The 26,962-nt window shown below is 59.2% G+C and overlaps 1 protein-coding gene across 2 annotated transcripts in view; it reads left to right on the forward strand.

Moving 5' to 3' along the window:
• The window catches only part of SLC9A5 (solute carrier family 9 member A5), a 35,957-nt gene extending 11,883 nt beyond the window's left edge, over positions 1–24,074 (forward strand). Inside the window, exons 5-15 of one of the 2 annotated variants that reach the window (XM_030581883.1) lie at positions 1,568–1,788; positions 2,015–2,217; positions 6,426–6,515; positions 6,688–6,758; positions 9,825–9,954; positions 10,701–10,789; positions 12,269–12,395; positions 14,342–14,512; positions 18,170–18,242; positions 18,994–19,125; positions 20,116–24,074. In XM_030581883.1, coding sequence (XP_030437743.1) covers positions 1,568–1,788; positions 2,015–2,217; positions 6,426–6,515; positions 6,688–6,758; positions 9,825–9,954; positions 10,701–10,789; positions 12,269–12,395; positions 14,342–14,512; positions 18,170–18,242; positions 18,994–19,125; positions 20,116–20,588 — 1,780 coding nt within the window. In that variant the 3' untranslated portion in view covers positions 20,589–24,074. The remainder of the gene's footprint in view (positions 1–1,567; positions 1,789–2,014; positions 2,218–6,425; positions 6,516–6,687; positions 6,759–9,824; positions 9,955–10,700; positions 10,790–12,268; positions 12,396–14,341; positions 14,513–18,169; positions 18,243–18,993; positions 19,126–20,115) is intronic. The other variant, XM_030581884.1, reaches the window with a different exon arrangement.
• Positions 24,075–26,962: the final 2,888 nt, after the last annotated feature.

Consider the following 26,962-nt stretch of genomic DNA (forward strand, 5'->3'; position numbering starts at 1 on the left):
TGGGTGGGTTCTGAGCCCAGACTGGTTTGATTTTGTAGGTTCAGCAACTAGATTCCTGTCACTCGGGAAAGGGCCTTTCCCGGGGACTGTCTGTCCAGGGGACTCGGCCAAAGGAGCGGAAATGGCAGCATTGGGACAAAGCTTCCCCCCCATAGTGGCAGGCTCCCTTCTCCCCCTCCGAGAGCCTCTCAGCGCCTCCCCAACGGGACAGAGGAGAGGCTGCGGGGGACAGCCGCCAGGGCAAGGGCAGCCAGCTGGGGCCAGGCTGGAGCTGCTGAGGTGCTGACGCTGTTCCTGTCTGCGGGTACATTGCCTGGAATGCTGTCCCAGGAGAGCTCCGTCCCTGGGCAGATCCACCTCCTGGCGGCATTTCGATGAGCAGCCCAAGGCGGTGACAATTGCAGCGCAGAGATCGCTGGCATCCAGGCTCGCTCAGAGATGTTGTTCTGCGCCCGCGTTGACCAGCTCAGACCAAACGGAACCTCCCTGAACTCAGAGACTTGCCTGTCGGAGGCACTGCCTGGGGTGCTGCTGTCCGTGAGGGGCCCCGTGCATGGTTGTCTCTTGCCTCCTCCCTCCCTGGCCTGTTGCCCCAGCCCATGTCAGGGAACATCCTGGAGCCAAGTGCCCCAGGGTCTGATCCGGCCATTTCCCTCTTGCTTTGTTCAGTCACTGGCCGTGAACAGTAACTCTGGGGCCCAGGCCACACATAGGAAGAACCACGTAAGGGCCCTGGCAGAGCCTGGAGAAAGCTGTGACTGAATGAGGAAGGGTCGTTTGTGGCTGGCACTGAAGTACTGCTCTAAGCAGGAGTGCTGGCCCTTCGGGGGCTAGGAGGGGCTCTCTCTGTGGCAGGGGAGGGCAGGCAGTGCTCCTGGGGAAGCAGGGGGGCTTTAGGAAGAAGCCATTTCTGCCCAGCCTGGCTTTAAGGCCTGAGGCTGGAGCTCCAGCAGCTGGGGGCGGGCAGAGGGTGGTGGCGGGTGACGCTGACTCTGTCCATTACTCAGAGCCCAGAGAGCAGAGCAGCCGTGGTAGCTGGCACGCCTGGCATACAGTATGTGGAGAACCACAGGCAGTTTGCGAACCCTGGTGTGCTGGTGGGCTCTTGCTGTCCTTCTCTCTGGGTGTGGGCCTCTGAGCTCTGCACCGGGCGCCTGGTGAGTTGCTGACACTGTCTGTGACACGCTGCAGGTGCTGTATGCCCTGTCTCTAGATCCCATAGCCGGGTCTTTGTCTGCCGGGGCATGTAGGCAGCCACACGATATTGGACGGCAGCACCTTGGAGCTGGACATGAGACAGGCATGACTATCACATGGCACAGGGCTCTGCGGGCTGCCACATGGGGTGGAAGCAGCGCCTGAGCGACGGCTGGTCCTCCTGCTGCACACCCAGACTCGGCCCCTCTGGCTCAGCTGAGTGAGAGCAGCGGGTGGAGGACCTGGGAGAGGGGGATCCCACTGTGGTGAGCGTGCAGGGCTCGTGGCACTTGCTGGCCAGTGCAAAGGAAGCGGAGAGGGGGCAGTGTGGCCCTACCCACATCAATCCCAAGCTCTTGCTGCCTTCTAGGGTCACCTTCTGTGGGATCTGCTGTAAGAAATATGTGGAAGCCAACATCTCACGGAAATCCCGCACCACTGTCAAGTACACCATGAAAACGCTGGCTAGCAGCTCCGAGACCGTCATCTTCATGTTCCTGGGTATCTCCGCCGTGGACACCTCCAAGTGGGCGTGGGACACGGCACTGGTGCTGGGCACCCTGCTCTTCATCCTGCTTTTCCGGGCCGTGGGTCAGTCGCTCTCCTATCCTGTGCTGTCTGCAGCTCTCAGCCTCTGGCTGGGGGCTGTCAGGTCCCCAGGATGCCCAGAGCCCCCTCCTGGCTCGTGGGGCAATCTGCCAGGGATAGGACTGGGGGGCTCTTGCAGAGGGTTTGTAAGAGCCCTGTCCCTGGCTGCATCCTGCAGAGCACGCACCCAGGCCAGGCCCTCATCCGCATCCCTCCCCTTCTCCCCTAGGTGTCATCCTCCAGACCTGGGTGCTCAACCACTTCCGCCTCATGCCACTGGACCGCATCGACCAGGTGGTGATGTCATACGGGGGCCTGCGGGGGGCCGTCGCCTTTGCCCTGGTCATCCTGCTGGATGGAGCCAAGGTGCGAGCCAAGGACTACTTCGTGGCAACGACCATCGTGGTGGTCTTCTTCACCGTCCTCGTGCAGGTCAGCATGGCAGGGCCCGGCCGTCCCCAACCACACCAAATCTCCAGCCTGGCTCTGTGCTGGAGAGCAGGGCTAGCTGTGGTGCTCCTGCCCGGCTGCAGGGGGCTGGCCTCGGAGGCAGCTCGTGGGGAGATACAAGGCCTGGGTTGGAGGAGGCTGGAGGTAGCACTGCAGGACTCCAGTCCTCTGGGGCGGCAGGACTGGAGCTGGGGGTGCTGGGATATGGGCAGACAGCCCTGCCCCCTTGGGCATCGCAGGTCCCATAGCAGTTCTCTGGGTGGGGCAGCTGCATCTTTCTCTTAGACAAAACATGCCTTAGAGAGACGGGGCTGGACACTCCCCTCCTGCCTGCTGTGCCTGGCACCAGCCAGCTCCCCCGGCTGTTCTCAGCACCCAGGCTGGGCACACACACTAGGCCTGGGGCACAGAGCCAGGGGGCAGCAGCAGAGAGAGCAAAAGACATGTGGCTACTAGAGGGGAGCTGGCACCTACCCCTTCCCCCCGTGTTCCCTCCCCCGCGCTCTGCTCCTGATGCCTGTCACTTAACATGCAGTTCAGCCTAAGGAGAAGCTGCTCCAGGGTTGCCAGGTAGGGTTGTCAATGGGGGACTGTTTTCTTAGCACCCCCCCCACCCCAGTATTATAATCAGCAGGAATAATCAGCAGGACTCACCTGCATTCGCCTGAGGTATTTCTTGCAGCTGGGGACATTGGCAGAGACTGCGAGCGGGGAGGCTACCCCCTGGAAGTGCTGAGCCCCCTGCCAGACAGAGCCCCTCACTACCCCTGCCCCTTCAGGTCAGCTCCAGGCCACATGGCCCCATCCGCATGCCCTGCCAGACAGAGCCTGCACAGAGCCAGGGGCAGGAGGGGAGTGGAGATGCACCTGTGAGTCCTGGCCCCCCTGCTGGCCAGGGCCCCGTCTGCTTTCCCTGCGCAGGCTCTGGCCCCCGCCCAGTGCCAGTGCAGCACAGGGCGAGTCCGCGGGGCCCTGTCGCTCACCCAGACAGTCAGTGGGCAGCAGTGCTCATAGGGTGCCAGCGGTGCCTCCTCTTGTGCTGCTCGTGAATACTAGTGAGCGGCCCTCGTTCTCTGGCTGTGGGGCGGGTCTGCTCAGGCCTGCGCCTCGGAGTTGGGTGTCACACCCTGCAGCTCGGGCAGGGGCCGCTGGCACTCGCGTGTGATGTAGTTTTGGGTTAGTTGTGAGCAGGCCACACTAGAGCCCATCCACCTGCACGGGCAGACAGCAGCAACGTGGGCCCTGTGCTTGTCCCCGCCATGGTCCCCAGGGTGAAACTCAGGCATGGCCACTAGGTGGCACTGTGACCTCGCTAAAATGCTGGTGGGGCAAAGTCCCTGGGCAGGCCGGGTGTGAGCCCTGCCCTGTGCTGCTCTCTACCCCACCCCCAGCCGTGCCAGGCCGTGTGTGAGCCCTGCCCTGTGCTGTTCTCTGCCCCCCCCCCAGCCGTGCCAGGCTGGGTGTGAGCCCTGCGGTGTGCTGCTCTCTGCCCCACCCCCAGCCGTGCCAGGCCGTGTGTGAGCCCTGCCGTGTGCTGTTCTCTGCCCCCCCCCGGCAGCCGTGCCAGGCCGGGTGTGAGCCCTGCCCTGTGCTGTTCTCTGCCCCCCCTCCCCCGCAGCCGTGCCAGGCCGGGTGTGAGCCCTGTGGTGTGCTGCTCTCTGCACCCGCCCCCCCAGCCGTGCCAGGCCAAGTGTGAGCCCTGTGCTGTGCTTCTCTCTGCCCCCCCCCCCCAGCCATGCCAGGCCGTTTGTGAGCACTGCTCTCTGCCCCCGCCCCCCAGCTGTGCCAGGCCATGTGTGAGCCCTGCCCTGTGCTGCTCTCTCCCCCTCCCCCCCAGCCGTGCCAGGCCGTTTGTGAGCCCTGTGGTGTGCTGCTCTCTGCCACCCGCCCCCCCAGCCATGCCAGGCCGTGTATGAGCCCTGCCCTGTGCTGCTCTCTGCGCCCCCTCCCCCAGCCGTGCCAGGCCAAGTGTGAGCCCTGCCCTGTGCTGCTCTCTGCCCGCCCCCCCAGCTGTGCCAGGCCGTGTGTGAGCCCTGCCCTGTGCTGCTCTCTGCGCCCCCCCCAGCCGTGCCAGGCTGTTTGTGAGCCCTGCCCTGTGCTGCTCTCTGCCCCCGCCCCCCAGCCGTGCCAGGCCGTGTGTGAGCCCTGCCCTGTGCTGCTCTCTGTCCTCCCCCCGGCCATGCCAGGCCGAGTGTGAGCCCCGCCCTGTGCTGCTCTCTGCCTGCCCTGGCCGTTCCAGGCTGGGTGTGAGCCCTGTCCTGTGCTGCTCTCTGTCCCACACCAGCCGTTCCAGGCTGGGTGTGAGCCCTGTCCTGTGCTGCTCTCTGTCCCCCGCCAGCCGTGCCAGGCCGTGTGTGAGCCCTGCCCTGTGCCGCTCTCTGCCCACCCCGGCCGTGCCAGGACCAGTGTGAGCCCTGCCCTGTGCTGCTCTCTGCCCGCCCGAGCCGTGCCAAGCCGGGTGTGACCTGTCCTGTGCTGCCTTCTGCCTGTCCCGGCCATGCCAGGCTGGGTGTGAGCCCTGTGCTGCTCTCTGCACACCCCACCCATGCCAGGCCGTGTGTGAGCCCTGCCGTGTGCTGCTCTCTGCCCACCCCAGCCGTGCCAGACCGTGTGTGAGCCCTGCCGTGTGCTGCTCTCTGCCCACCCCAGCCGTGCCAGACCATGTGTGAGCCCTGCCCTGTGCTGCTCTCTGCCCTCCCCGGCCATGCCAGGCTGGGTATGAGCCCTGTGCCACTCTCTGCCCGCCCCGGCCGTGCCAGGCCTAGTGTGAACCCTGCCCTGTGCTGCTCTCTGCCTGCCCCGGCCATGCCAGGCCAGGTGTGAGCCCTGCCCTATGCCGCTCTCTGCCCTCCCCGGCCGTGCCAGGCCTAGTGTGAACCCTGCCCTGTGCTGCTCTCTGCCGGCCCCGGCTGTGCCAGGCCAGGTGTGAGCCCTGCCCTGTGCTGCTCTCTGCCTGCCCCGGCCATGCCAGGCCAGGTGTGAGCCCTACCCTATGCCGCTCTCTGCCCTCCCCGGCCGTGCCAGGCCTAGTGTGAACCCTGCCCTGTGCTGCTCTCTGCCGGCCCCGGCTGTGCCAGGCCAGGTGTGAGCCCTGCCCTATGCCACTCTCTGCCCTCCCCGGCCGTGCCAGGCCTAGTGTGAACCCTGCCCTGGGCTGCTCTCTGCCCGCCCCGGCCGTACCAGACCAGGTGTGAGCCCTGCAGTCTCCTGAAGGCCGCACAGGGGCAGCCTTCCTGCTGCACCTCCAGTTAAGGGCAGTGCCTGCCCCGCAGGGATCCCGTCCCTCGTGGAGATTGGGCACGCGGCCAGTCAGAAGAAGCTCCTCACCAAAGCCAGCAATCGAGCCTGGCTGGCGAGACTGGGGTTCTTTATAAACCCGCGCCACTCACTGCTGTGATTCCTCATCGCATCGACGTCAGTGGGTCAAGCCCACGCTGGTGTGACTCTGCTGCCTTTGCTGGAATTGCCCCGGGGTGTTTTGTGATTCATGTTTGTTCCATCATGTCTGGCCATATGGTGGTTTCCCCTTCCCTTGGCTCGAGCATTGCACTTGTATGTGCTCTGGCCTCTGCTTCCTCTGCACTTCTCCGGGATTTTATTCTGTGAATGACTGGGTGGTTCACTGTGCCGGCTGGTAGCTAACCGCCTGACTGGGGGCTGCTGGTCCCAAGTGTCCTCTCCCCTGCACTGCACCAGCCACTGCTCTACCAAGGGCTTCTTCCCTGCCCGAGAAACCAGGCATCTGTCAGCTTTGCTTGTAGCAGACAGCGTCTAAGGACCTGAGTGCATACTGAGGTCCCAATTTTAACACCTCCCTGCCCCAGTGTCACTTGGATGGCACTGGCGCCACTTCTGATTCACACGAGCGTGCGAGAGGCGTGGAGGCCCTGGTACGCTGTAGGCACATATCTCCTGGTGCCAAGGCCTCGGGACAGCACCTCCTTTCTTGTGCTGCATCTTGGCCCAGCAGCCCTGGCTGCCTGCGTACTGGGCCGGATGGCTCGGCGTGCTCCCCCAGGGATGCGCTCAGAAGAGGGGAGAGCGAAGTGGCAAAGGCCCAGGGTAGATGCTGCCCAGGCTGGGGCAGCTGGGCTGGCCTCCCCTTGCTGGGGAGAGTTGGGGCTGGCTCGGTGCCCACGGGACCCTGCTGGAGCTGCTCCCTCACTGACAGCCCTGCTCTGCCTGTTCAGGGTCTGACCATCAAGCCCCTGGTGAAGTGGCTGAAGGTGAAGCGGAGCGACCATCACAAGCCAACGCTGAACGAGGAGCTGCACGAGCACGTAGGTAGCGGGGCCAAGCCGGGACAGCCGGCGTCTGCCCGGCCCTGCCCGCCACGGGTCCTGCCCCGGCTCTCCTTTGGACGGGGCAGTTTCCAGCAGGGAGGGGGCGCCAGGTCAGACTCTGCCCCAGGCCCCCCCCCAGCACGCACTCACTGTGTTTTCTCTTTCCAAGGCCTTTGACCACATTCTGGCAGCGGTGGAGGATGTGGTCGGTCACCACGGTTACCGGTACTGGCGAGACAAGTGAGTGCCCACGTGTGCTGGGGGCCTCTGCCCCCCCTCGCCCGCTCCTGACCCCCCGTCGCGCTCTGGCCCTGGGTGTTCCCTGGGCCCGTGCCAGCTGTGGGGCACTGAGTGGGGACCCCGGGGCCCTGCAGGGGCTTGGCAGGTGACCCCTCAGTCTGCAGGCCTGAGAGGAGCAACGTGAGGCTGGTGTGTGGCTGGCAGGCCCAGTGCTGCTCTCTGCCCAGGACCCTGCCATGGGCCTGGCTCCCTGGGACTGAGGGGAATGGTGCATCCCAGCGGGTCTCGGGCCTTCCTGTCGCTGCGATCGCATCCTGAGAGCCAACAGCACCTGTCTAGGGGGGCTCACCCCCACCCACCCAGGCCCCTTCACGTGACATGTCTCCCAACCCCCTCATCTCCCCATTCCTCTGAACCTGACCCCAATGCCTCTCTGCCCACCTCTCTTCATCACCCCAGCTCCAACCTCCTCTCCCCGCCCACCCCCATGCCAACCTCCTCCTCTCCCCACACAACCCCGACACCCTCATCTCCCCGACTGCCCCACCCTTGCCCCAACCCCCTATACTCTCATCGCTCCACCAATGCACATGCCCATCCCAACACCGACCCCCTCATCTCTCCATCCGCTCTGAACCTGACCCTGAACTGCTTGCCTCTCTGCCCACCCCCCCCGCCCCGACCTCTTCATCATCCCCACCCCAACCACCTTGTCTCCCTGCCTCGACCCCTACCACCTCCTCTCCCCGCCCACCCCCACTCCAACCACCTCCTCTCCCTGACCCAACCCCTGACACCCTCGTTTCCCCACCCACCACCACCCCCCACCACAACTTCCTCATCTCTCCACCTGCTCTGACCTGACCTCCCAGCTTCTTGGACTAGGACCTTGGCGCCAGGAAGACGCAAGATGGGATTGCTCAACACACTTTTAAATCCGTGGTGCCCTCCTCTCTCAGCCTCTGCTCAGTACCAGGCCTGGCCAGTGGGAAGTGCCAGCTGTGATGGGTTTGGTTACAGAGACGCACTTGGGACTGTCACCTGATGTGCTGAGATTGCCTCTGAGCCCATTTTCTCTGCCAGCTCGGGACTCCAGAACCCTGCCTTGCTGAGCCAGACACACCAGCCTGCAACAAACACAGACCAAGGTCTGGTCCACGCCCCCAAAGCTGCAGGCTTTAACCGAAAACTGCTCAGCAGGTCACCTATCTCCAGCACCCAAACACCCAGCTCCCAATGGGGTCCAGACCCCAAATAAATCTGTTTTACCCTATATAAAGCATGTGCAGGGTAAACTCATACATTGTTCGCCCTCTATAACACTGATAGAGAGATACGCACAGCTGTTCGCTTCCCCAAGTATTAATCGTTTACTCTGGGTTTACTAATAAACAAAAGTGATTTTATTATGTATAAAAAGTAGGATTTAAGTGGTTCCATATAATAACAGACAGAATAAAGTAAGTTACCAAGCAAAGTAAAACAAAACATGCAAATCTAAGTCCAATACATTAATAAACTGAATACAGGTAAATCTCACCCTCAGATGTTTCACTAAGCTTCTTTCACAGACTAGACTCCTTCCTAGTCTGGGCCCAACCCTTTCCCCTGGTACAGCCCTTGTTAGTTCCAGCAGGCATCTTAGGTGGAAACTAGGGTTTTTCTCATGACTGGAACCTCCTTGTCCTGCTCCACTCCCTTTTATAGCTTTGGCACAAGGTGGGAATCCTTTGTCTCTCTGGGTTCCCACCCCTCCTACTAAATGGAAAAGCACCAGGTTTAAGATGGAGTCCAGTATCAGGTGACATGTCACTGCAAGACCCCATTTTTCGTTACCCACATGCAGGCTTGCAGGTAAACAGAGCCATCTACAGTCAATTGTCCTGGTTAATGGGAGCCATCAACATTCCAAACCACCATTAATGACCCTTGCTTTGCATAATTACAGTAGGACCACAGAGTTATACTTCATATTCCTTGTTTCAGAAACAAGAATGACACATTCATACAAATAGGATGAACACACTCAGTAGATTATAAGCTTTGTAATGACACCTTACGAGAGACCTTTTGCATAAAGCATATTCCAGTTACAGCATATTCACACTTAGAAACATATTTTTAGAAAGCGTACGGAGTGCACCGTCACCCCAGTCTTGGGCCTCTGCCATGCTCTGTGAGAGTCCACGATGGGCCATGGCAGCTTGGCCGCAGGGAGGGACTGTGGGGCTCCATGGGAGGTGAAGTCCAGCCAGGCATGAGCCCCCTGGATGATATGGGGCATAAGGGTGCTGGAGCGACAGCTCCCGTGAGGCACCACAGCCCTGAGTCCATTTCCTGATGGGGAGGGGTTCCAGCTCTGGAGAGCCTTCCCTGCCCTGCTCGCTCGCTGCAGTCCCTGCGGGGTCCCCTCCTGCCGCCCACCCCCTCCCACAGGATGCTGTCCCTGCCCTCCTGCCCCTCCGCACCCTGCCTGCCATATGGAGCCGTGGTGCTGTCAGCACGGGAGGCTGCTCCCCCCACCAGCTCCCAGCCAGCTTTGCATGCTAGCGGCAGAGCTTTCTCCCCCAGCAGCTGCACAGCTGATTTCTTGTACCAGCGACTGCCAGGGCTGCTTAAGGGATGCTCCCACCCTATCCCCTCCCCTCACTGCCCCGAATGAGCATTGCCCCCACCCCCATGGAGGGAGGGATAGCTCAGTGGTTTGAGCATTGGCCTGCTAAACCCAGGGTTGTGAGTTCAATCCTTGAGGTGGCCATTTAGGGATCTGGGGCAAAAATCTGTCGGGGGATTGGTCTTGCTTTGAGCAGGGGGTTGGACTAGATGACCTCCTGAGGTCCCTTCCAACGTTGATGTTCTATGGTTCTAATTGTCCTCCCCCAGTGCCACTGGGAATCGCAGCTCGATTGCTGCTGTACCTGTCTCTGGGGCACGTGGCTGAACATTAGAGGAGACGCCTTGTTAACCTGCCCCTTTGGCTGGAATCCCAGGTGTGCCGGGGCCAGGGGGCTGCCGGGAGATCCTTGTGTACGGGAACTCATCACCTCCTCCTCCCTCTTGTGCCAGATGGGAGCAGTTTGACAAGAGATATCTGAGCCAGCTCCTGATGCGGAAATCGGCCTATCGGCTGAAAGACGAAATCTGGGACGTTTACTGCAAGCTGAATATCCGCGATGCCATCAGCTTTGTAGATCAGGTACCAGTGCAGTCACCAGCAGCTACCGCACGCCCTGCCCAGCGGCAGCTGGATCGCAGCTCGGCCGGGGCACGGCAGGGCCTGACCCCTGCAGCTCTCCTGGATGAACCAACCCTGCGGGGGGCACTTCCCCGCCCGGCACAGGGACCAGCTCTGCCCCGGCTCCCAGGCCAACCAGTCCTCCCGTGCTGGCAGCCCACCCCCCGCCAGGGCCCTGGCAGTCGCAGCTTGTCAGGCCGGAGCAGTTCCCCTACGGACAGCTGGCAGCCCCGTAGAGCCTGGAGCCAGGAGCAGGAAGCGGGGCCAGTGGGACTCCCCATGCGCGGCCCCCCGAGTGCTCCCCCCTGGCCTGGGCCCCTGGGCGCTTCCCCTGAGTGGCCCATCAATAGTAAAGAACGCAAACTGTTAAATATCTGTGAGAGCACCTAGCAATTGCTCCTGGCAGCCAGCTCCGCCCAGCTCCCAGGTGGGGTCAGTGGGGGGCTGATCCCCCTGGCAGCCAGCTCCACCCAGCCCCCAGGTGGGATCAGTGGGGGGCTGATCCCCCTGACAGACAGCTCTGCCCAGCCCCCAGGTCGGGTAGAGGGACAGGTGGTGCCAGCAGAGGGTAGCTGGCGGCTGGGTGGCTGGTGAGGGACACAAGGTGCCAGCAGAACCCTGGCACCTCCCATCTCGGCTCTGTGGGGGGGATCTGCCTGAGCGCAGGCAGGGGCTTTGACACCGCTCTGGTCTCTTGCTCCCTTTAGGGTGGTCACGTGCTCTCCGCCTCGAGGCTCACGCTGCCCTCTATGCCCAGCAGGAGCTCCATGTCGGAGTCGTCGGTCACAAACCTCCTGTGAGTGCGCTGCCCCCGGGATATGTCCTGCCCTGGGAGCTCCTGGTCCTCCCGCCCCAGCTCTGCAGAGGGGTGGCTGCTGGGAGGATTGGAGCCCTCCCTAACCTCCTACGCACCTGCAAACAGTCCAGGCTGTAGCTGACGTGTCCTGCCCAGGTGGCAGATCTGCTGCCGCATCTGGGGCATTGAGTGCTGTGGTGACTGCAGGCCATGCATTAGGATTTGTCGTTATCTTCACTCCATCGCTTACTGCTGGGCCCCACCTACTGCTCCGATACCTCCGCCCTCGAAAACCCCAGGGCTCACGCACACTCTGGCTGCTCTGCTCCACCGCCAGCTAGCTCCCTCCCGCACCCCACCTACCGCCACAGGGAGCAGGGGGGGCTGGGGTTCTGGGAGGGGTTCTCCTGTGCTGTGTCCCGTGGCCGCTGCCATACATTGGAAGCGAGTGAGGGTGGCTGGGGCAGGCCCGTGAGCCGAGGTTGGTACGGGTGAAGCTGCCTTTACTGGTGACTTCCGGGTGGTTTAGTGCTCTGCAAGGGTGGGAAATGGGAGCGTCTCTAAGCTAACAACGTGTTTTGGCGTGTGAATCCCCAAGGTGTTTTGAGCAAGTGTAGACAGTGTGTTCACGCTGTCAGCCAGCGCTGACATTGCTACGCCCCCAAGGCTCCTCGCACAGGCCGGCTCCATTCCCGGCTCCTCTGCACTCCTCCGTGGTGATGGATCTTTCCCTGGAAAAGGGACCGAGACCAGGGGTGGGGGGAGACATGTTCAGTGGGGCTGTGGGAGAGGTGTGGCGCAGGGGGATGAGGGGCGACTAGTGAAGGAAGGGGAGCATGGGAGAAGCAGGGCTCCAGCTGGAGCAAGGTTGAGCTCGAACAGGGTTCAGCAGAGCAGTGTTGCTCTCTGGCCCCCCGCCTGCCCCTAGAGTCTGCGTGGGGGGAGGGGTGGGGCTGGGGGGACAGCAGCAGGGACTGCTCCCTGCACTGTGAGGGACGGGGCAGGCTGGGTGGCGTCAGAGAGGACAAAGGGCTGTCGCATGGGGCCAGTTGTCGGCTGCCCTTGGCAGATCTGATCTAGGTTTCCCTGAGTCAGGGAATTGCTTCTTGCTGGGAGGAGTGTCCAGGCTGTCCCTGAGTGCGTAGGAGCTGGGACGTGCCCCTGGCTGTGTCACAGGCACACACAACAGGTGTGCACCCTGGCACACATACGCACACCTGCTTTCTCCCTGCGGAAGGGCCGAGCCGAACTCTGAGCACTGGCCAGAGGGGGCGCTGGAGAGCAGAGTGCAGGGAGCGAGCTCTGCGAGGCTCTGCCGATGCCCCAGGCCATGCGCTGTAATGGCTCTGGCTTGGAGGTGCACAGAGTTCACCCACTACCTTGGCGCTGGCAGACTGACCGTGCCACGTCCGCGCTCTGGCTCTGCCCCGCCTGCCCCAGCGGGGAGCGCTGAGCGCTCTGCCCGTGTCTCCCTCGCAGGAGGGAAAGTGGCAGCGGCGCATGTCTGGATCTGCAGGTCATCGACACCGTGAGGAGCAGGAGGGATAAGGAAGATGCCGTGATGCACCATGTGTTATGCGGGAGCCTCTACAAACCACGCAGGAGGGTAAGCGTCCCTGGGCCCCATCACCACCTCGCTGCAGCACCGACAGGAGCTGTAATGAGCCGTTGGAAACACTGTGGGGGCATAGAAACCAGCCCTCCCCACTCCTGGTATCTCTCACCGGAGCAGGGCTCTGGCCCAGTGCTGGCCGAGCACTTGCTGTATGCACCAGCCTGGCCCCTGGATGTGTCCGTTCCCAGGGTCGTGGGGAGCAGAACTATTCAGAATCGCCTGGTCCCGGAGCCCTGGGAGTTTGCTTAGCACTGAGCTGGACTGGGCGTCATGCCCACACCTTGTGTCGCTGTGCCCAGGAGGATGGGGCAGCGTTGAGTTAAACGAGCAAGGGAGGCTGAGGAGCCATCAGGCCAGTATCCCTGGGACCGGGGAAATAGAGCAAAACATAAAACAGGGAGAGGCCCTGTGTAGTGCCCGGAGCGGCCACATCGGCCTGGGGCAGGGGACAAGGGGAGGGATCGGGACCGATGCAGAAGCCTGTCCGTAGCTGGCCCCATCCCAAACAGGAGCGGTTGCGTCAGTCCCACCTGCTGGTTGTTCTTAAGGGGCTCTGAAACCAGTACAAGTCATTAGGCCCCTGGTTCGATTTTCTGGGGGCTTTCTCCCAACCAGCATCTTTCAAACCCTGTGGGCTCCTTGTCCAGGGAGCAACTTGCTGCTGCTGACGGGGGTTGGGGGGCGAGGTCTGGGGCTGCCCCTTCCCCAGGGGCCTAGGCCAGCTGTGTGCCTGGGGCCGTGCGGAGCCAGCTGTTTCCAAAGTTACAGCCAGCGTTTGGCCCCCTTTGGCCCTGCTCCCCCCACGTTCCCCTCTGCTGCGTTAGCTGGGGCGCAGGTGCCGCTGCTCTGACGGGCCTTGGTAGAGGTCGGTATGTCGGGGTGGTGGCCCACTCCCAGCTGTGGAGCCACAGCTCCTAAGAGCCGTCCGGTCCCGTCGAATTCCTGCTTTGGGCCCTGCAGATTGTGGCTCTGACTAGAAATCTGCCCCAAGGACCCAGCCCCAGTCTGCACAGTCCTGTCTGCACTCTGCCCTACCCCAAGTGCGGTGAGCGCAGGTCCCAGCTGCTGCTCCAACCCAAGCTGCAATGTCCACACGCCTCCTCTTGGTGCGCTAGCTCGTGTGAGTCCGTGTACCCCAGCTGGGGGGCTCCCCCCCCCAAGTCATGCCGTGTAGACAGACGCCCACAGTCACTATGCTCCGGAGGGAGGAATGCCCCAGCACAGCCAGCCTTTAGGAATAGCAGAGTGTAACAGGCAGCACCACACCGTGACAGGACATTGGGCTAAAGCCCATGCCCAGACAGACTGATGCAAACACCCCCACACCCCACTGCTAGCAGCGATAGTTCCCGTACACGCCTCCATGCCCCTGCTGTCACTGCCTGTCCCCTTCCAGCTGGCATCATGGACACAAAACCAGCATGGTCCATCTCGGGGTCCCTGCCCACTCTCAGCCACACAAGCTCTCCCCGGGCTGCTGGGCCAAGGCCCTGCTGCAGCCAAGGTGCAGGAACTTTTCCCCAACTTTAAGAGCGTGCCTGAGAACTGATGACATCAACAGCTGAGTGTTTCAAAGCTGTCAAGGGGGTTTAGGAACACAGCACCCACTGAAACAGGTGGGGTTGGTTTGTCTTTGGCCATCTCGTCCCATGGGGCATGAACACTCGCTGAATGATGGCCCCAGAGCAGGGCAGCCTGAGGAGCTTGTTGTGTCCTCGTCTCTCCTCCGTCACTGGGACGGTGCCGAGCGGCTGGATGGAGGCCGTGGGCCGGGCTCGAGGGGCACGCGACACTAGGCCTGTGGAGAAGTGGGCCACAGCGGGCAGACACCATGAGGTGGGTGGGGAGGGATGAGCAGTTCATGGCCCCGGAATGAATCACTCACCCCACCTCCCCAGAGGCTCCATCTATGTTTCTTTGCCTTCTCCCTCGGCTAGTACAAGGCCAGCTACAGCCGCCACTTCATCTCCCCAAGTGCACAAGAGCGGCAGGACAAGGAGATATTCCAGCAGAACATGAAGAGACGGCTGGAAACCTTCAAGTCCACAAAGCACAACGTCTGCTCCGCCAAGAGCAAGGCCAGGCTGAAGAAAGATGGCAGGAAAAAGGTGAGTTCCCTAGGGGTGGCGCTGCCCCACCTGCCTTACCCGTCTTGTGTGGGCCAACCTCCCTCTGCTGGCTGGAGCCCCACCAGCCACTGTCCCCTGGCTGGCAGCAGAGTGGAAATCAGCCTCGTGTTAGCCAGAGCACACGGGACAGCAGGAACCTGCCGATGTGGCAGAGAGGCCCTGGGGACAGCCCAACATGGCAGGGGATCCTGGCTTAGGTGCTTTGAGCCGTGCATTTAGACGGTACCAGGTGTGAGCGGCTCTGTCCGTGTATCTGGCCTTCGACTAGAAAAGTTATATGTCATCGATGGTCTCCTATGGTGACCTTATGGGACCCCTTCTTCAAAAGTCCAGCGCCCCTAGTCCCAGGAGATCGGTTCTGATTGACCAGGAAGCGAATGGTGCATCTGTGGCAATGAGATCCATGCACAAAGCCAGCCAGTGTCCTCACCTGGAAAGACCCTCCTGGTGGTGTTACACTGAAGCAAACTCCTGTGTTGAGTGTGTACTGGGCAATTCCTGTCCCTCCTGTAAGGCTCCAAGTCTGTTACGCATCCCCTCTGCGGAAACATCCCTCGAAGTGACACAGATAAGCTGCTGCCCTCTACCCTTCGCAAACTCCAGCATGGCATCATCTTCCTTTCGGCCTCAGGGCTGCCTGGAGGAGTGAGAGGCACAGTCCAAGCAGGGCTCTCTTCTCCAGTGTTTGTATTACATGCTCTTGCTGTCAGAAACCATGATGGAGATAGTCTGGCCAAGTGGTCAGAGCCGGAATCAGGAGTCCCGAGTAGGCCTGGAACAAGGCCGGAGTGAAAACAAGGCTGGAGAAGGACTAGGAACAGGGCAGGAGCAGGAGCAGGCTATGGTTTGTAGAGTCTGTACCACAGTTGGGCAGGAGAGAGTTCCAAGCCATGCAGTGAAGTGGATCAGACTGAGCTGCTGTCTCCTGTGAGGCTTTTGTACGTGCCCTGAGGGTCACCAGACTAGCTCTGGGATGGTGGATTGGCTGGAGCCTAGCTCAGGATTGACTCCTCAATGCATGGAGCGTAATCAGGCTCTAGTTCAGGGATGACACGTGACCTTACAGTTGCATGTAATCAGGGGGGCTGGAACAATTTGTATAGTGGGGGAACTGAGAGCCATTGAACCAAACCGTAAACCCTGGATACGATGGAAACCACTTCAAGCCAGGGGGTGCAGCAGTGCCCCCAGCACCCTTAGTTCCAGCACTGTGCATGTAACCCCCCAGTAATAGCAGCTCTCAGCCCTTTAAACAAACCTGCATCAGGTGGGCAGTACCACATTCGCTGGGTGTGATGCAGTTGTTTTGTTGTTATCATCTGCTATTTGCTTCAGCGACGCCAAAATGGCTTTGAATTTTGCAATGACTCCGTTCAGAATGGCACACAGAGTCCACTTTGCCTGCCACAGATGCTTTTGGAAACAGCGGGACTGCCAGGTAAAATCCTGACCAGCGGGGAGTTTGTGTCCCCCCTGCCCTGTCGCCTGGGGTGCCTTGCAATGCCTTACTGGTACAGCTCCCAGCCTGGGCTGCTCACAAGCAGCCTGCCAGCATTCAGGTCACTACCGGATATGTCTGTGTGTAACTGCAGCCTGCCAGTCACACCCTGTCTCTCACTACCCTGGGTTCTACTGCAGGGTGACCCCAGCTCACTCCCAGTCCTGGACTTTCCCCCAGAAATGCATGTCCTGTACTGCCCAACCCCTTCCCCCCCGAACAGTCCAGCTATAGCAAGGTCATTATTCCTTTAAGGGAAGAATATATACTAGCTTGTTATCTTAAGTGGAGTTACCCAGACACTTCAACTTAAACACACTGGATTAGATCAAACAATAAAACAAGTGAATTGACTACAAAGAGAGATTCTGAGTGAGTATCAGCAATGAGGCATAAAAGTCCGAGATGGTTACAAGAAAAAATAAAGATAAAATTCTTCCTAGTGCCTAACTGAACAAACGACATTAGATTCAAGCAAAGTTTCTCACCACGTGCTTCCCACAGCGATACTGAGCAAATTCCCCCGGAGTCCAGCAGGCAGCTCCCTTTGCCTTCGCAGGGACAGCAAATGAGATGGGCAGGGAGAGAGGGGAGCCTGGGGGGTTTGCCCCTCCTTTTTAGAGGTGTTTAGTCCCTCTTTGAAAAGCATTTCCAGCTGAGCCCCAGGAGACAGTCTGTGTGCAAGAATGTTCCCTGCTGCTTGTTGTCACCTGTTTGAGCTGCTTCCCTTTCTGCTTGAGGACCCTGTTTACGGCTTAAATGCAAATTAAGGCAAGCCCACATTCCCTTATTTAGGAGAGACTTGTTTGCCGACTTCTGCCTGGGCTGGGCTGTGGGCTTTGGAACATGTGCTAATAACATCGTACAGGGGATCTTACCCCTGTACATACAGTCTCACCACACACGTTTTATCAGGACAATGCTGGCCAGCAAATCATGACTTTTCAGATGATGTTTTATGATTGTTACAACAGCGCGTGGGGTGTGAACACGGGTATATTCCGTCACAGCCTATTAAACTGCCTTTCCAGCCTGTTTACATCATTGGAGCATGGCAAAGGGGCTAAAGTGGTGCTGAGAATCTGACGTGTGTGTCAGGGTTCCCTCCCCACTCTGACTCTGGGGTACAGATGTGGAGACCCTCATGAAAGCCCCCCTAAATTTATATTCTAGCAGCTTAGGTTAAAACTTCCCCAAGGCACAAAACGTTTCTTTGTCCTTGGACGGTATCGCCACCAAGTGATGTACACAAAAATTCAGGAAAAGGGTCACTTGGAGTCCCTGTTCCCCCAAAATATTCCCCCAAGCCCCTTCACCCCCTTTCCTGGGGAGGCTTGAGAATAATGTGAATACTGACCAGACCCTTTGTCTCTAGGACACTGAAAATCAAACCTGTTCTTAAAGGAAGAACTTTATTTAAAGAAAAAGTAAAAGAATCACACCTGCAAAATCAGGATGGAAAGTAACTGTACGGGGCAATAAAAAGATTTAAACACAGAGGATTCCCCTCTAGGCTCAGCTTCAAAGTTACAAAAACCAGGAATAAAACTCCCTCTTAGCATAAGGACAATTCACAAGCTAAACCAAAAGATAATCTAACGCATTTCCTTGCCCTTACTTACAATTTATGTAATTTTAGAGAGCTCATTTCAGTCTGTTTTCAGGAGATGTTTCACTTGCCTGGTCTCTCTCTCCGTCCAGAGAGGGAACTACAAAAAGGGCACAAACCAAACCTCCCCCTCAGATTTGAAAGCATCATATTTCTTTAGTGGTCCTTTTGGTCAGGTGCCAGACAGGTTATTTGAGCTTCTTAACCCCCTCAGTACATCTAGCCAGGAGGGATTTGATGCTGCTGCATACACAAGGGTTGTCACCCTTCCCTTTATTTTTATGATAGCGTGCATGTGTTTGTGCACCAGGACGCAAGCACTGTCTGTGTGTGCGTGCGTACACCTGAGCATTTGTGCGTGGCGTGCAGGAGCATTGTGTTTGCTCTAGAGCAAACACTTGGGAGTGGTGCCACTGGCGAGTCGCTGAGCGCCATGTAGGCAGCACGGCTCTGCAGTATTTCACAGAATGGGGGACTCAGCCCAGGCTCCAGAGCAGGGATCTGACCCAAGGTCTTTTCTCGTCATTAGCAGAAAAAGAGTGCCGCGAATGCTGAGCTGCCCAACGGAAAGCCACCCAGAAGCGTTACCTGGCAGCAGACAGGTAAGGCCTAGGGGCAGCAGGGGGGCATGGGAGAGCCAGGCATGGGGAGGGCAGTGGGCTTTTTGTCCCACTAGGATAGGCCCCTGGAACGTGGTGCCTGTGGTTTTCTGCACAATGTGTTCCCAGGAGGAAGGGCCTTAAGGGACCGGTAAGAATAGGAGCCTACAGGAAAGCAACATGCCCCCTTTCCTGCTCTCCTTACAGCCTCCTGGCCCCATGCAGCCTCCTGCCAGCTTTGGTCTCTGGAGAGCAGCCTGGCACAGCACAAGCTAGGAAGGAGCAGTGGGCAGGGGGGCTGCTCTGCTCCCCTGGGGGGTGGGGCTCATTAAAAGCTGGTCCTCGGACACCTGCCTCACTGGGCATTTCCAGTGGCTGGAGGCAGCACCGTCATATCCCGTCTAGGGCAGGGTGGGGCTGTAGGCCTCCCAAATCCCAGCCAGAAGGTGCTGGGGGTGTGCAGTCAGGTGTGGCCCTGGCACCCTTGGCACTGTGCTGCTTTTGACCAGGCTGCAGCTACAGCAGGCCCTGTGCCCCTCCAACCCCAGTGGGTGGCAGCTTCACAGAGAGGAGCTTCAGGAAGCCCAGGATCTGGGGGGGGAAGGTTGGGAGAGGCCACGGAGCAGCTGGAAATGGTCCCTGGGCTGGGCTGAGCCAGGAGGCTGCAGCGGCGGGCAGGGTGTGTAGGTGCACTGATCATGTAGGGAATCTGAGGCTTGCACCTACCGCGCTTCCCCGTCTTCTCTCCTGGCAGCTGCTGTTCTAGTGGCGGTCGACTCCGACGATGAGGAGAGTGACAGCTCCGAGACAGAGAAGGAGGATGATGAGGGGATCATCTTCATCGCTCGAGCAACGGACGAGATCCTGCAGGGCAAGAAGGCGTCCGGTAGGGGCCCTCTCCCAGCGGTTGCAAGGGGGCTAGTGCTGCAGGGCTGGCATGGAGAGCTGCAGCCTGGGCTGCAATGAGGCTGGGCTGGTGAGGAGTAGAGCGTGCCTGGCTCACAGGGAGCCCGAGCTGAGTGCCACAGGGCAGCTGGCGGGGTAAAGGCCAGCGGTGCTGCCGCAGGGCGCTGTGCCAGGAAAGCAGGAACCGTCCTGCCTCAAGTCAGCAGCCAGGCTGTACCGGGAGCTTCCGTCACTGCAGGGTTTGTTACCCAAAACTTCACTGGTCTGTTTTTCAGGCAACATCAGGAATAAGTCAGTGGCGACACAGCTCCTCCGCCTGGTAAAGGATTGGTACAAACAAGAGTGCTGTTACCTAAACCTGCTTTGCGTTAGGCCCAGCTAGCTCGTCTGAGCCTTCCGCCTAGCCCTAGCAGCCCCTGGGGAGGGAGCACTGGGTCGTATCCGCGTGCTGAGCACTGCACAGCTGTGCTTGGAATCCAGTCTCAGGGCAGAGCCAGAGGGGGAGCTCGGGTCTCATGGGAGAGCTCTGTGGGTTAACCCCCGGGTTGGAGGCTGCTCCCCCTGCATTCGTTTGCCCATGAGCTGAGGAGAAGAGAAGACCCCACACACACCTTTCCCAGGCTGGGCCTGGTGTCTCCGGCCCCAGCAGGAATGCCCCCACTTGAGTGACTGGGGTGGTCGTGGGGCTGAGTGAGCGGGTGAGCCACCTCGTTAATAGGAGGTGGTCCGTGAAGAATAAAGTCCGGGGGGGGGGTCGGTTTTCAGTGCAGCGCTGGTTTGCATTAACACTGGTTCTCAGACCGCCACCACCACACAATCACATACACCAATTAAAACAAAAAGTCGCCCCGCAGCCCCCGCTAACGGAAAGCTGATGCTCCATCGTGGTAAGGGCGAAAGCAAACCTGCAATGGTGGCGGGTGGCCCTGGCAGCCGGTTGTTTCACTCTCCTTTGCCTGTGTCCCCGCAGGCAGCCTGGACGTCTGCCCGAGCCCACGTATCATCCCCCCTTCACCCACCTCGGCGGAGAAGGAGCTGCCCTGGAAGGGTGACCGGGGTGACCTCGCTGTTTACATCTCCTCAGAAACCACTAAAATTGTGCCAGTCGACATGCAGACCGCGTGGAAGCAAAGCATCTCCTCGCTGGAGAGCGTCGCCTCCCCGCCCGGGGCCGAGCCAGGCCCGCATGCCAAGACGTTGGCTGGCCCGGCGCCGGAGGAGAGACACATGATGCCAGAGCAGCGCACCTGCTTTCAGTTCCCCAATCCCCTCCTGAGAAGCAGCAGGCCTCAGAGCGCCAGCAGCCCGGAAAGGACGGAGCAGCCGGAGCTGCAGCCTTTGATGGCTCCAGACGAGCACGGCAGGATGAGTACGTCTGCCGGGCCTAGCAACAGCAGGTGGCTAATTCAGTTCAACAGACATGCCAGATTTTCGGATGGATAGTGCGCTCAGCCGTTGCTGCAGAGCGGCCGCTCGGCTGGAGCTAGGCACCCGGCTTCGAACCTCGCGGGAGCTGTCTTGGTAAATCAAAGGGCTTGCAGGTGCGGTCGGAGAGCGTGGGACAGGGAGGCCTTTCGGAGCTTGGGTTCGCACTGAGCAAGCAGCGGGCGTCGGCTGGTGTAGCTAGCCGTTCAAAACTCCCAGCAGGTGGGCTGGCTGCCTGCTGTAATAGTGTCAGTGCCCATCGCAGCTCCTCTGCGCAGAGGGAATAACCAGATCCTAAACCCAGCCCTTCCAAACCCTAAAGCACGAGGGGCACTTTCCTCCCCGCCTGGCGGGTTGGTGTCTTGGTCCGTGGCCTGGTTGCCCCACGACAGCCGATTTTTCACCCCCTCTCTGCATCATAAGACCTCCCAGGCAGGGGGTAGGCGCTGCTCTGCAGTCCCTGCTGCCCATTCTCCAGCTGGCAACAGGAGCGAGGAAGGGCTCCAGAACAACGGCACCTCGGTAGGAGCCCCCAGCTTCAGCATTTCTTGGAGTGGCCGGCCCGTGTCGGGTGAGTGACATAGTACGAGGGGCTGGGGTGTGCCCTGCCTGTGGGGCACCACAAAGACACAGCAGCCTAGCACTGGGAGGTCATTGCAACGGCAGGGACCAGCCTAGCTCCTAGCTGGGTAAGGAGCTGAAAATAAAATGCAGGTGAGCATCCCTCAATCGGCAGCAAAGGCAAACGCCAGCTGGGAGGCGAGAGCTCAGGACACTTCCATCGCCTCTTCCCAGCGATTGCTGGAGCTCTGCGTCTTTAGATCACCCGTGTAAATGTCCCTCACCGGGGTGTCTGGGCACGGACATGTACTAACCGAAGAGACTCCCAGCACCGTGGGCTCCACTTGCCTGCCCAGTGCTTAGTACTTGGAGCCGGGACATCTGTGAGCAGCTTCTGTCAGGGCCTGTCTACACACAGAGTTAATCTGGAATAACTAGTGGGCTTTCAACTCTTCCCTACCTTAATGCAAATTAACGGTCAAGAGTAGACGAGCCTGACTGGGGACGGGGTTGGTGGGGGAGGGACTTTTCAGTAGGCGCTGCAGGTGGCTGCATGTTCCCATCTCCACCGCACTGACGCTGTCCTGTCTCCAGCACCCTGGAGCCTCGCTCTGGGCTCTGGGCTCTACCAGTCCCTGGGGCCCTGCCCAGTGCAAGGGCCTGAGGGATGGCGAGCAGGGAGGGCCCAGGCAGTTGGGAATGGCTGGCCTCTGAGTCAGGGTCAGGTTTCTCTATCCCTGAGATACCGTCACAGTCAAACCAAGTCAGCCTTCACTGGAGATGTGTTGAGACATTGCCCTGGGTGGGGTCAAATGGGTGAGGGTACATGCCGCAGCTCTGCCCGCGTGAGACGGCACACACGCACTCCTGCCAGATGAGGTATCACTCAGGTGCGCTCTGCCAGCCCCTGGCTCCCTCTCGCTGGGCTAGGATGCCCTGCTGGCCCTTCTGAGATAACTTGCGCTTTGCTTATTTTCCTCTTCTTAGGAAAAGCAGAAATGTCCCGGCCCAGCTCTGTACGCTGGTGGCACAGAACTGAGCTGCCACTCCCGCTCGATTGTGCAGAGCTTCATGAGACGGTCCCTGTCTCCTTCCTGACATGCTTTGATGAGCAGTGAAAGAGTTATCAAAGTTGGCAGTTAAATCATCCCCAGTGGGGACTGGAGTTAACCCCCCCGAAGTAAACAGGGTGGCTCCCACTTCCCAGGGCTGTTGTGTCAGGCTCTCTGCAAACACAGGCTGACGGTGCATCAGTTACACTCACGTCCCATGTGGAAGGGTGGGGAGGAGTTGCTGCAGCCTGTGTCTGCTCACGCCTTCCCTTTGGGGCACTGGCTGTTCTTCAAGCCAGAAGCTCGAAAGTGACGTCAGAACGAAGCTGTATCCCTGACCAAAGCCACAGACCTTTCCCCGGCATCCCTTTCCTGCCCCTTGCCACGAGCCCACTCCCCATCGCTCCCTCTTCCACCAGAGCTTGCTCAGCCCTTTCTGGAATCATCTGCCACCTTCCCTTCAGGGTCTTGACCATTCCCTGTTCCTGTCCTTAAAGGGGCTCTGGCTGAAGAGGGGAGGCTGGCCCTAGGCCCCCTGGCCCTGTGAGGGGCCGAGCACCCTGTTACAGGGGCATTTGGTACTCAAGTTTTGATTCTGGAGCAGTTTGGGAGGTGTGCTCACTCCTTTGGCTCCCATGCATCCCCAGCTCACGCCCTTGCCCCTGACAGCAGAGAGGGACATCCAGCGCCACAGTCCGTGGTTCTAACCACTAGACCCCACTGCCTCCTTCAGGGAGTTGGGGATGAGTGGGGAGAGCAGCAGCACTGTTACAGCCACAAGAATCTCCCCAGCCCCTTCTGGCTTTCAGGCATGTCTCCAACCCCTGCACGAGTCGGCTTCTTTTAGAGCCCCCCGGTGCTGCACCTTCGAAGGCCTCTGGAGCTGCACATGGCGAGGCCATGGGATTAGTGGGCCAGCCCCTGGTGTACTGACTAAGCGGAAAGGTCTCCGTTCCAGCTGCAGCTTATTCACCTCGCCGCTGGCCCCAGGCAGAGCCCGTGTGACAAGCATGGCACGCCCCATGCTGCCAGCGGGACCGGAGCCCAGCAGCTGCAGCACCAGAAACACAGGCCTCTGTCCCGCAAGGTGAACGTGAGATGCTGCCAGTGGGAGTTAGTAGCAGGTCAATCACAGATGCCACCCTAGGGTAGGCAGCATCCTTCCCTGGGACCCCAGCTGTCCCCTCCCCTGGGAACCGGAGGGGGTCAGCATGGAGAGGATGCTCTCCCCTGCTCCCATCCTGCACAGAGTGCTGCCTGGGGGTAGTGAGGAAGGCTGGGAAGGTGAGTGGGTTTGGTGCTATTTCTCAGGTCAGAGCTGTGATCTGGACGTTCTGGTACAGTTAGGTAACAGCCCAGACAACCTGGAGCTGCTGAGGGGACAGGCCCTGAAACTGCTCTGAGCCAGATGGCTAGAGACCAAGCAGAACCGGAGCAGGTTTCATTCCTTTCTGGTCACAACCCTGGCGGCCCCGTAGCGTTGGTCTCTGGAGCCCTTGCGCAGGCTGTTTGCTTTCATGGTGTCCTCAGAGGAGGTGCACTGTCCGTACCTGGCTTACAGGGTGGGGAGGGAGGGCTTTACAAGGGTTTGCATTACTCATACTGTATATGGGGCTTTGATGATTTCTGAGATCAGGCCATAATGAAACCTTTAGCTCGGTTGTGTTTTCTGTACTCATGAGTGCAGCAAATGGGGAAAGCGTGACTCTATTAATTGCAGTGAATATTGTTTTCTCGTGACAATACATGCAAAGTATTTTGTAGCTTGCATTGGAAACAATAAACTGGACTCTGCAACCAGTGCTTCCCGTTGTGCTCGTGGGCGCGTCGCAGGGCTGGGTTGCAGGCTGGCCCTCGATTGCCAGCTCCCAGAGGGAGCATTAAGGCACAATACAGGAGCGTGGTCCTTCACCCAAACAAGGGTGTGAACCTGGGATTTCAGAGGTCAGGTTACCCTGGGATGAAATCAGCAGATGATACGGCAGGAAACGCAGTTGTGGCATAAGCAGCATTGAACTTGCCCAGTTATGACTCACAAATAACCAGACACTGGCATAGGCACCACGTATGAGAGGCCAGGGAGGGGAATGCCGCGGGCGCAGTGAAGGTCACCCCTCCGGATTCCCACCAGCCCACCGCTGCCTTAGAAATGGGGGGCCCACCTGCACTCCACCCTGCCCCCACTCTGCCTCGTCCCTCAAGGCCCCCTGCCGCTCACTCCTCTCCGCTCCTCACCCCCCTGGCACTCGCCTAAAGCAGGGAAGGGTGATGGGGCCGTTCCAGGAAGGGGATGGAGAGGAGTGAGAGGCGGGTAGGGCCTTGGAGAGGAGGCGGGAAGAGGCGGAGCGAGGGTGGGGCCTTGGGGGGAGAGGTGGAGTGGGGGTAGGGTGCCCCCAAACAGAGGACTCGCGTGCTGCCTGTGGACACTGGTGGTAGTGGCAGTGCAGTGATCATGCCACAGGTTACGTTGAACAGCTTTGGAAAGACATTCAGTGTGTCCCCCCCTTTCCACTCGGCCCTCACTAGATCTCACACAGGCAGGCTGCTTCTTCCTACAAACCAGCTCTAAAACCCGCCTGGCCTCTCCATCCCCACTCATCCAGGCCACTCATCTCGCCTCTCTGCTCCTGCCCCATCTCCACTCCGTCCTGGACAAAGCCCCATCCAGAAAGCTGCTGCATCAGTCCCCTGGTGTTTTGCTTTGACCAGCTCACATCTCTGCGCCAGTTCTCCCTTCTCTGTCACGTCAGCAAAGAACTCGTCTTCGCTGCCCTCCATGGCCTAGCGCTGCCCACCCGTCGTCTCTCCTGGGCTCTCAGGACATTGGCCCCTGCTAACAATGCCAGTGATTGCCTCAAATATTCAAACGAGCACCTTGGGGCTAGATTCACTTAGGTGCTTGGCTGCCCCTTCCAGTGCCTACGGCCGGAGCCTGTTCCACAAATACCTGGATGAGAGTCGCTATTGTCAGTGTAAAAAACAAGAGCTCCCCAAAAAGCCCAGCAGTGGCTCGGGATGAGTCTCCTCAGCAGAGCCTGAGACAGCACCTCCGAAGAGGCTGCTTGATGTGGTTTGCCCAGAAAGCTGTGGCAGATGAAAGCCGGGATGAAAGCCGGTTCTGGGTTATAGGCCATGACTTTAGCCTTGCCCTCCCTGCACTGCCCTTGCCCCGACTCCCCACAGAAATTTCATTCCAGGCAACGGTTTGCTAGGCAAATGAATCTGTCTCCCTGTGCTTTGCTGAGGTGGGCAGGCGGGAACCCAAAGCGCATGGAGCCTGCCAGTCTTTCGGTGAGGTGGCTGGGTGCTGGCTTGGCTACAGGAGGAAGCAGAGTTTGAGTCAAGCCTGGGCTAGAAGGGACTTCTTGGAACTGCTGACCTGCAGGGGTTTGACAGATTTTAGAGACAATGCAAGATTCAGTTTTCAGCAAAAACTTACCTCCAGCCTAACAACCTGAGCAGCAGTTCCAGGCTGTGTATTGCTGATGCTCCAGCAGGACTTTCTGAGCCAGCACTGTCCCTGCTTGAGCCCACATGCTGTGCTGCTGGGTTGCATTGCGGTTCCCTAGACCGCAGCAGAATCCAGGGAGCCAGGATGCTGGAGAGGCCTTCAGGCTGCAATGAGTCGATGGAAGGCCACCATGTCATCAAAGGACAGAGCCTCGGCACTGCTGCCAGCCCCCAGAGACATTAACACCACGCAGAGCACTGGGCTTCAGATTGGGAGCAGCCCCCAAATCCTCCCTTTGATGACGCCGAACACTAGTTTGCACTGGGGGCAGCACCGTAATGTCGGTCCAAGGTGGGTCCTGCCCCTGTTGTTTCCCTCTCTGATCCAAAATGTTAGCATACATTTCAAATGTTCAAGCCAGGTAATGGGGGCGGGGGTAAGTCTGTATCGCAGGCACTCTGAGAGCAGATTAGCTCAAATTTGCACCCCAACAATCTGTTTTGCTACCAGAGCTGGCCTAGCGGGTCTCAGGATGGTCAAACTGTTGATGTGGATATCTGAGAATAGGCAAAAATCAGCTTTACGCAGAAGCCACATCGCAGCCGTAACTCGGGTGCAGCGATGTCTGCTCAGAACCAGCTGTCTGCCTTGTTGTTGTATTTACGTGCGGAAGTTGCTGCTGAAACGAATTAATATTTATTCTGCGTCCGAGCCAAGAGCATTATGTTACCACGAAACAGGCGTTTAGATAGGAAAAATGCCCTTGGATTTGCTCTGCTGGCACTGGAAGATTTATGAGACTCTTAACTAATCATTTCCTTGATTTTAGATCTTGGCTTTTGTCAACGACATGATAAATGGCTCTTTGCTGCCGAGAGTTGAATAATAATTATACATTTCAACATTTACGCCTGGTCTACCCTACAGAGTTAGCCTGACATAATTTACCGTGTGTTGCCTTCGTGGTGCATGTGTCTGTGCTCAAATTTGTCTCCCAGCAATGTAAGCGCCCTGTTACGGCGACATGGTAAAAGCACCTCCTGAATGGCACAGAGCCATGGGCAGAGTACTGTGCTTGACATGGTGCGAATGTAGACACCATCTAACCCGTCTTGACCCTATCCGTCCTCCAGCAGCTGTCCCAGAATGCCCGTGAGGGACTTGTGAACTCCATTGCCCAAGGGTCACAGATCCTGAGAGCCACCCCCCCCCACACACACACATATTTTTGATAGGCTTTTTTCTAATGGCCCAGGGTGGCAAGCACACCTAGCAGCTCTCCCTTGTGTGCAACTGCCCAACCGAGCATGCCAGCTACACACTTTAGA

Source organism: Gopherus evgoodei, chromosome 12, assembly GCF_007399415.2.
Source record: "Gopherus evgoodei ecotype Sinaloan lineage chromosome 12, rGopEvg1_v1.p, whole genome shotgun sequence".
NCBI classification, from domain to species: Eukaryota; Metazoa; Chordata; order Testudines; family Testudinidae; genus Gopherus; species Gopherus evgoodei.